General features: G+C 29.6%; 1 protein-coding gene across 1 annotated transcript in view; it reads left to right on the top strand.

The window, feature by feature from the left end:
* The window catches only part of LOC137648366 (von Willebrand factor A domain-containing protein 7-like), a 61,956-nt gene that overhangs the window by 8,792 nt on the left and 43,164 nt on the right, over positions 1 to 10,000 (top strand). Inside the window, exons 3-7 of the mRNA XM_068381296.1 lie at positions 173 to 248; positions 1,171 to 1,386; positions 1,802 to 1,907; positions 4,263 to 4,402; positions 5,840 to 6,053. Of these exons, the coding sequence (XP_068237397.1) occupies positions 173 to 248; positions 1,171 to 1,386; positions 1,802 to 1,907; positions 4,263 to 4,402; positions 5,840 to 6,053 (752 nt within the window). The remainder of the gene's footprint in view (positions 1 to 172; positions 249 to 1,170; positions 1,387 to 1,801; positions 1,908 to 4,262; positions 4,403 to 5,839; positions 6,054 to 10,000) is intronic.

A 10,000-nucleotide genomic window follows, 5' to 3' on the forward strand; every position in this document is an offset into this window, starting at 1 on the left:
ATATATATATATATGTATATATATATATATATATATGTGTGTGTGTGTGTGTGGGTGTGAATGTATATATATAGATTTACTTATATACACACATATATATGTGTGTGTGTTTGGCTGTGTTTATAGATATAGTTATAGATAATATTGCCCCATATGACAATTTATTTTTCAGATATGACCCCAACATTCAAGCAGATGCTGAAATATTCGACGAATACTCGTACTCGATGTCAGACCGATATCCACAGGTAAGATGTATGAATGTTTTTAATAATCTCCCCAAAGAAATGTAAGATTTATTAAATATTATGCTTGGTGCTCAAAACACCTTCATTTATAGCGTAGATATTTACTAGAAGAAAACAGCTCTGTATTCATTGTGATAGTAATAATAGGGTTTCATTGAATATCTTATTAAGATTCGTTAATATACAAACAAAATATACTTCATATAAGACTATAATTCTTATTCCTATTATTGCAGTGTGCTTTTTATATTATTTAATAACTTTAACCCATAATTCAGAAAACGATTCCAAGTTTAATGATTCTATACCTATGAATGTGTTACTTTTAATACTATTATTATCATTATTATTATTATTATTATTATTATTAGTAGTAGTAGTAGTAGTAGTAGTAGTAGTAGTAGTAGTAGTAGTAGTAGTAGTAGTAGTAAAACTATTCTAAGCATAACTGATGACCATTGAAATGTATAGTTTATTATAGCTGACTCAAATTTCTGAAGTAAAAAAATGATGTGATTATAATAATTGATTATCTGAACTTTTTATCTTTATTACCATTTTTATTATTGTTGTTATCATTATTATTGTTATCATTATTATTATCTAATTTTAGCAGTAATAAGTTAGAAAATATTCCATGCGTAACTAGACGCCTTTGAAAAGTGTTGGCTGCTGTTACTGAGCTTACAATGACATGAAGGATCTTTTGTTAAATTTTAGATGAACCAAGCTTAAATGAAAATGGAAGTGTTGAAGAGTGTAATCGTTTGCATGCATATCTATACATACGGATGTGCATGGGAATTACGAGAGGCTAAGTATATGTTCTTTGAATGCTAGGGTATAGTTTTGTAGCCTATGATTATGTGCATATGTAAACAAACAATCACATACCTGAATGATTATTACTTCATTTCCACAGATTTTAACATCAATTTTGCTTGACGAGGCCTTCCCAGCAGCACGCTCTCTTTTGGGTGTTACCCTCCACTCACTCCAGAAATTCTATGCCCATTCCACTTGGGTAGAACAAGGAAATGTCGACATCCTTGCCGATCTAGGACTGCCCGGATTCCCTGGATTTGATGATCCTGCTGAACCTGGTGAGGACGTCTGTACACCTTGCCCTGATGCCCATGTAAGCTCTGAAACTATTTTATATTTGAAATCTGGCAGTAATTTTAAACTTATTTAACCGTTGTAAACATTATATATGCCGTTTTAGCAAAGATCTGGCGGCAATTTTAGACTTTTGAAACCTTATCTAATGAGGCTCTTTATAGATCTATCAATTATACCACAATATATGTTTCTTGTGCTCTGAACACGGACATTAGTTCATAGTGATATAAAAAAATTTATATCATAAAGCATCAATAGGCTTTGTCATATGCTAGAAGCCTCAATAGTTGAAGTATTATTCAGTACATATATTTCTTTTACTGTCTTTGTTGAAATTTTTATATCTGGTTTGTAAGTTTTGTATTGTTATTTTTTCGTTATAACTATAATTATTTTAACAATTAGACTTTCAATTGAAATTTAATTTGCAGGGAGACTGCAGAGACAATGTTATTTTAGGAGCAGGCCTCACCACCGGTTACTATTCATATGAAGATGCGCTAGCTGTCGATTACCTGGTGCCGAAGCCAGCTACGGGTAAAGTTGATTAAATACACCTGTAAGAATTGAGATCTTTACAGTGAAAAGAGACCAAGATTCATCAAAAGTATAAATCTAGTTTGGTCACTGCAGGAATAAAGGAAGAAACATAAAATTATCAGTCTGAAATTAAAGGATCCCAAAAACATATAGGAAATTTCAAGCGACTAATTTGGGCATAATTTCTTAATCTATACTTTTATCATTTATATCCGTTGTTCTAATTAGCTAATTTGTTCTTTTCTCTCACTACTAATCTTTTCATTTCATGATTAACTGCATCACCAAACTATTGTTTTGTCATGTTCATCGATCTATCTATTTACCAAGGCACTTCCCCAAATTTTATGGGGTAGCCGACATAAAAAAAAAGGAACAAAATGGTACTTTTCTTCTCTTTGCTCCTCCCAGCCCGACGAGGGATTCAGGAGAGTTTGGTTGGTACTGCTAGGATGCCAAAGCTCACTCTCCCCCGTTATCCACCACAAATGAAGTTTCATATGCTGAATCCCCTACTGCAGTATCCTCAGCGGTCACCAAGGTGGAAACAGCAGGGCCTACGGGAACTACGTCACAATTGCTGGTCATTTATTCCTATTCCTAGCATGTTCCCTTGCCTCTCTCACGTCTATCCTCCTATTACCCAGAGCTTTCTTCACTCTAACTATCCACCCAAACCTTGGCCTTCCTCTTGCACTTCTCCCATCAATTCTTGCTTTCATCACTTTCTTCAGCAGACAACCACTCTCCTTTCCCTCTACATGGCCATACCACCTCAACATATTCATTTCCACTCTAGCTGCTAAATCTTTTCTTATGCCCGTTCATAGATTGGTTTTATATACAAACATAAGCAAATGATTCAAATGATGGTGAAAATTTTTTCTCAAACTTTCCTATGCCATTGATTATATTTTATAAGTTACAGCATTAAACAGCATCAGATCTATCTGTAATCCTTCTAAATCAATATAAAATGGAATAAAACAACAAATGATAATGGAATGTTACATTTTCTTTTTCAAATAAATATGGACTATAACGAAATAAAATGAAATATTAACAGTAAAGCACAATTGACATTTTTTTTTAATATCAAGATTGAACACCAATTTCATAGGACTTTATGCTTAATGTATATGACTGACTGGCATACAAAATATAACTACGTGAACTAGTTAATTAGGAAGATGCCTTTAAGAGCAAAAAATATTCACTTCTCAAATCTTCTGTGGTTGATAAATCTTTATCAGATTTACAATTTATTCTCTACACCTCACTTTGAAATGTCAAACGTAATTTACGTCAATCCTGTAATATTCGGGGAGTGCATAATATAATTTTCATATTTTTACTATCTTTGAAGTAAGCAGATATTAACATAAGAGATGAAGATTTATACGTGAATTTAGTTAATAGGCAAGCGAGATATCGTTCTTTATGATTTATATATTACGTTGATATATAGTGTATATAACTATGCGAGATTTAATTATTATGGGTCTATATATAGCGTTAATACATAATGTATAGTACATGTTTATTGTTTTATATATATATATATATATATATATATATATATATATATATATACATATATATATATATATATATATATATATATATATATATACATATATATATGTGTGTGTGTGTGTGTGTGTGCGTGTGTGCAGGTGTGGGTGTGTGATAAAGAGCAAGTGTTTAGCTATAGATATACAGTATATATATATATATATATATATATATATATATATATATATATATATATATATACACGGCATATATAAATAGATATATAAATGTATATATATATATATATATATATATATATATATATATATATATGTGTATATATATAAGTTGTATATATATATATATATATATATATATATATATATATATATATATATATATATATATATAGATCGTTCACGTGATACTCAGTGGCAATGCCGGACGTATAACTACTCGGTCTTTCCCGTCTTTCGGGTAGGAGGTAGAGGGAGTAGTCTTACCCTGGTAAGAGGGGATGTGTGTGCGTGTGAGTATAGCTATATAAACATTTAACAAGTAATATTGACGCGTCGTGTAAATTAGTATATATATATATATATATATATATATATATATATATATATATATATATATATATGTATGTATATATATATATATACATAAATATAATATATATACATAAATATATATATATATATATATATATATATATATATATATATATATATATATCCCCTAATGCTAATATATCTATATACAACGTTTGCAAACAGAAATATGCACTTCCACGAGATCAATCTTTATTTTAATAATTTCGCCAATTCTTTCTTCCAGGAGGAAAATGCAGTCACGGAGGAGTCCTGGATAACACAGCTGATGAATCTCCAATTGGAGGCATCAACAAAGATACAGCTTCACCCTGTTTCTCTCCTCACTATTATCTCCACGACGAAGCTGCAGAATTAGCTGTTAAGGTCAGGTGAACTTCTAGTCCTTCCATAATTTCAAAATTTTATTATTTTTTTCTGTTTTAATTCCAATGATTTTATCTCCTTAATAAGACGATAAAGTAATTTCTAAAATCGAGTAAACTTGAGCTAATTCCTTTGTCATAATATTTTTTCCTGTTCTTTTCTGCAAGGATCATAAGATTTATAAAATTTGGTACCATGGGCTTAATACTAAAAAGTAATCTATCTTTCACTTAATTTTAAATATGGTTGATTTTCTTGCATTTTAGGCTTATTACTTATCTTTTTTTGGGGGGGGCGGGGGGGGGAAATCATAAAGGTAGTAATTTTACATTTTACGTAAATCATTCATCATATTTCATAATTACCTTTTTCTTCATTAAAACAAAGGTAAAGGTAAATAGTTCCTGGTAATAGAAAATAAAGATTATTACGTCCATGATTACTTCAAAGATGAAAGAGGGCAAATGTTTGAACTTTTAATTACTTGACATATTTTACTTATTTCTCTTTTCTCTACCCACTAGTGTCCTTTTTTTTTCTCTTCAAACCCTATTTATAAAGCGTCGTTGAGTTTCTTATTCAACATTATTTACTAAAAGGTATTAAATTCAACTAGTTAAATCATTTAAGAGCTTTATTCTTAATGGAAATTTACGGAATAATGGATTTATAATGTTTATGTTTTAAAGAGAATATTAATTAGTTGTGCGAAGATTCAACTTGAGCACTTATCAGGATACCCTTCGCTTTCCTGAAAACACAAAGGGCAATAGTTTACAAACCAAGAAGTATATAATGAGCTATATTAGCAATAATTTGCATTCCATATTATTATTATTATTATTATTATTATTATTATTATTATTATTATTATTATTATTATCACTTTTGTTATTATTATTATTATCACTATTATTATTATTATTATTATTATTATTATTATTATTATTATTATCATTATTATTATTATTATTATTATTATTATTATTATTATTATTATTATTATTATTATTATTATTATTTTCTTTTAATTCTTATATCTATTATTTTAATTTCATTTTTATTTTTATTATTATTATTATTTTTCTAATTGATATTCTTTTTTATTATCATTATTATTATTATTATTATTATTATTATTATTATTATTATTATTATTATTATTACTATTATTATTTTTTTTAATTGATATCATTATTATTATTATTATTATTATTATTATTATTATTATTATTATTATTATTATTATTATTATTATTATTATTATTATTATTATTAACACTAGCTAAGCTACAACCCGACATTAAAGCAATGCTAAATATTAGAGATCACAAAGAATTTGCATTCCCTGACTTGAACATTTTCTCCCCACAATGAAACAATACAAGAAATTTTAAAACAGACCTGCAATTACTCATTATCTTGCCGTAATTACAGGCAACTGATCACTACTTAAACGTCATTCTGGACGCCGTCGACGTCGACCAGTATCGGAAATTATTCGACCTCTACCACGGATCAGCTCTGTCGATCGTGATGGACACCACTGGCTCCATGGGAAATGAGATCGACGCTGTTAAGAATCAAGTCCATCAAATTGTCGAAAGCTCTTCTGCTAGTGTCTATATCTTGGTGCCTTATAATGACCCAGGTAAGTTTAGAATTAGGTTCAAAATTATTTTTATTTGCTAGTATATGTCTTTTTGTGCGATTGTATTGATTTTCTCAAATATAGGTGCACACACACAAACACTCACACACATACACTTTATATATACACTATATATATATATATATATATATATATATATATATATATATATATATATATATATATATATATATATATATGTATATATATATATATATATATATATATATATATATATGTATATATATATACATACATACATACATACATACATACATATATATAAACATATATATACATATATATACTGCATATATATATATATATATATATATATATATATATATATATATATAGGCATAATATATAGGTATTTTGATGTTGAATTTATGAGTAGTTCCTCAAACAGGAGAGTAATTGATCATTTTTCTTCTTGTACCTAAAATGAGCCAAGGTAGTGAGTCATCCTTGGCGGTTTCGTAGTCAAGTATTTTGGCTCCTACTACTAACAGCAACGTAATTAGTGGCCTTGACCAAAATACTGGACTTTGCAAGTTACCCTTGCTGCCTGTTAATCATATGGTCATTATATAAAAAACAAAATACAATGTTTTATATTCAATAGTAGTAATCCTTCATATTGCGAAATTGGGTAGTTTGTAGCGCTACGGCCAAGCGTCCTAATTTGCTTATTATCGCTCAGACTGTTATCTTGTATAGAATAAAAACGTTTGGAAATGGTCTACGGATCTTAAATATGTTGTGTAAGGGGGGGGGTCTGGGGGGGGGGGCGCAGCCCCCCTGGGTAAGGATACGACTTTTAGCATAGGTTAGGTGGGTTTTTTAAGTTAGCTTCTCCCGCCAAAATCGTTTTTAGAACGACGGCCACAGTTCAGAATATTCCCGTTTTCTACGGGATCTGGCCGTCACCCTACAAAGGCTCCGCGAAATTTAAAATACTTATGATATTATCGTAGGACCACTTAATATCGTCAAAATGCAATTTAGGTGTAGTCTTCCAGCCTTGTCCTAAGTCCTAAGTGACTTCACACAAACCCAATCAAAATCGTTACCTATTTGGGTAATTGTTCACGTTAACCTCTATTCACATCTGCTGATGGTCAAGCTAAAATTTCTAATATAAACCATCTACTTAAGAACGCAGGACCTAGGGACTTCCAGAGATGCGAATGTAGGTATGAAATGATTTATACCTCCCGTCTGAAGGATAAGTTACTTCATATCTCTGGTGCTTGTCGGTGTGGTAAATGTTATCACACTTTATTTACATCATTCTCAGTCACATGAAGGCACTCTCAACTCTGTGTTTCTCCTTTTTGTATAATTATTGCACTTTGTGAAAAACGAGATGTTGCACATTAACCATAATAGTTGTGTTGATCTCGCTGGTGCTGCTAAGAAACAGAAGACAATAGAGAATGGAACAAGGTGAAAAGATTGTAGACGTTGTGCGATCATATAACATGAAGTCCAACATCATTGGGAATTCTTATGATTAGCTTGGCTAGTAATAATAATAATAAGAAGAAGAAGAAGAAAAAATGAATATGTTAAGAGTTTTGTGCCAATTCATTCTACTATTATTTCAAAAAAAGAAAAAAAATAGCAAAGTAATTGAGGAGAGGAAAAAACTGGAAATTATTGAAGGCATGAAAGGCAAACATGGTGACAAATAAGGGGGCAAACTCTTTATTGCCAAACGTATTTGATTTAATCGTTTTGAGGGTCGGACCAAACTCTTAATGTGAAATTTATTGGTGAGGCAGCGAGTGCTGAAGATGTAACTGGCCAGGAATAATAGAAGATGGTAGCTCTTGTGTATGTAACAAGATTATATTGGAAACGGATACTGGACATGTCACAAAGTATTTTAAAGGTTTAAAGGCAACTCACGAATGGCAGAGGCATGGGAAAGTATCATTTCCCTATCAAGCAGGACAATGCCCTAGAGACTGACCATATATACATATGATCAGCGCCCAAGACCCCTCTCCACCCAAGCTAGGACCAAGGAGAGCCAGGCAATGGCTGCTGATGACTCAGCAGATAGGGTCCCTCAAACCTCCCATCCTTAGCTCACATGGATGGTGAGGTTGCAGTGACCAAAGGAACTAACGAGTCTGAGCGGAATTCGAATCCTAGTCCGGCAATCACCAGGCAAGGACGCTACCTCAAGGTCACCACAACCCATTGATATACACATTTCAGTCATAATGTGGCTAAAACATGCGATATACAATAATCTTGTACAATGTATATATTTATATTTGTTAGTGTTTTGTGTAATTCAGAAGAGAGAAAAAGAGGGAGATGAGGTTTTAGAATTGGAGGAGGAAGAGCAGGGAGTGATTAGGGGGGATGGTAGGGGAAGGATGGATGTGCGAGGGGAATAGGGGGAGCTTTTTGGTGGAGGGAACCCGGGAACTAATTAAGGGATAGGATAAATTACCTTATCCGAACCTTTGCTCAGGTATAAAGGTTCTTATTAGCTACAACTTGAAATCATAATAGTAAACTCATAAAGTATATGAATATATATATATATATATATATATATATATATATATATATATATATATACATATATATATGTATATATATATATATATATATATATATATATATATATATATATATATATAATATGTAAGTATGTATATATGTATACATATATATGTATATATATATATATATATATATATATATATATATATATATATATATATGTGTGTGTGTGTGTGTGTATATATATATATATATATATATATATATATATAAGTATGACTAACTCTTATAACACCGTAAATTATGGCTGTCACTATTGACATAAGTGTCCGACAAATAGACTTGAAGAGATCTCCCAAAATCGATGCCAAATCCCGTCTGAAATGGTGTTTTTAATCTTTAACCAAATTTTAATCATATTGATTGAAAGTAATTTCATAATTGAATTTGTTCATTATGATTTTGGGAATTTGTTATCAATATGTTCTAAAGTATGTTGTTTTTAAAAACTGCACTAATTCCAAATTATTTAAATATTCCATGTAGAGCCACAAAAAAAATAGAAAAGTAAGCACATTGGGACGGTTATTCACATCAAAATCATTGTTGGAAAGAATTTCAAAAAAAAAAAAAAATCATTTCTTGACAATATATGAAGTGGGATAGACACTTAAAATTGTTGATATTTCGTGATCTTTCCTAAGCTCACTTGCAGGTCAGTGCTTATAAAAACATGGATGCGAAAACAATCATTTTGGTTGACGGGTGACGATCAGAATAATATTGTATATACGACTTAACATTCGTAAGTTTTCTATACATCAAAAATTTAGAATACCTTCCTTGTCTGAACACTAAAAGGGCAGCTTCTTGTTCACTTGTATCTCTAATAGAAATTCGATAGATGGCACCAGAGTATTTAAGGCTGTTAGAAAAGATTTGTCATCCTCATTAATAAGCAGAGCGAATTAAATATTAGGAGGTATTTGAGACATATATATATATATATATATATATATATATATATATATATATATATATATATATATATATATGTGTGTGTGTGTGTGTGTGTGTGTGTATACACATATATATAGAGATAAATATACATATATATATATATATATATATATATATATATATATATATATATATATTTATATAGATGTGTATATGTATATTATATATATACATATATGTAAACTCTTATACATATTCATACATATATGTATATATAAATATATATATACATATATTTATAAATATTTACATATAAAAATATATATATGCATATATATATATATATATATATATATATATATATATATATATATATATATATATATATATATATATACATATACAGACCTTAGCTTTTACCCATTTATAAATATAATTTGATCGCTGTTTCCTATTAGTTT

Source organism: Palaemon carinicauda, chromosome 1, assembly GCF_036898095.1.
Source record: "Palaemon carinicauda isolate YSFRI2023 chromosome 1, ASM3689809v2, whole genome shotgun sequence".
In the NCBI taxonomy this organism is placed as follows: domain Eukaryota; kingdom Metazoa; phylum Arthropoda; class Malacostraca; order Decapoda; family Palaemonidae; genus Palaemon; species Palaemon carinicauda.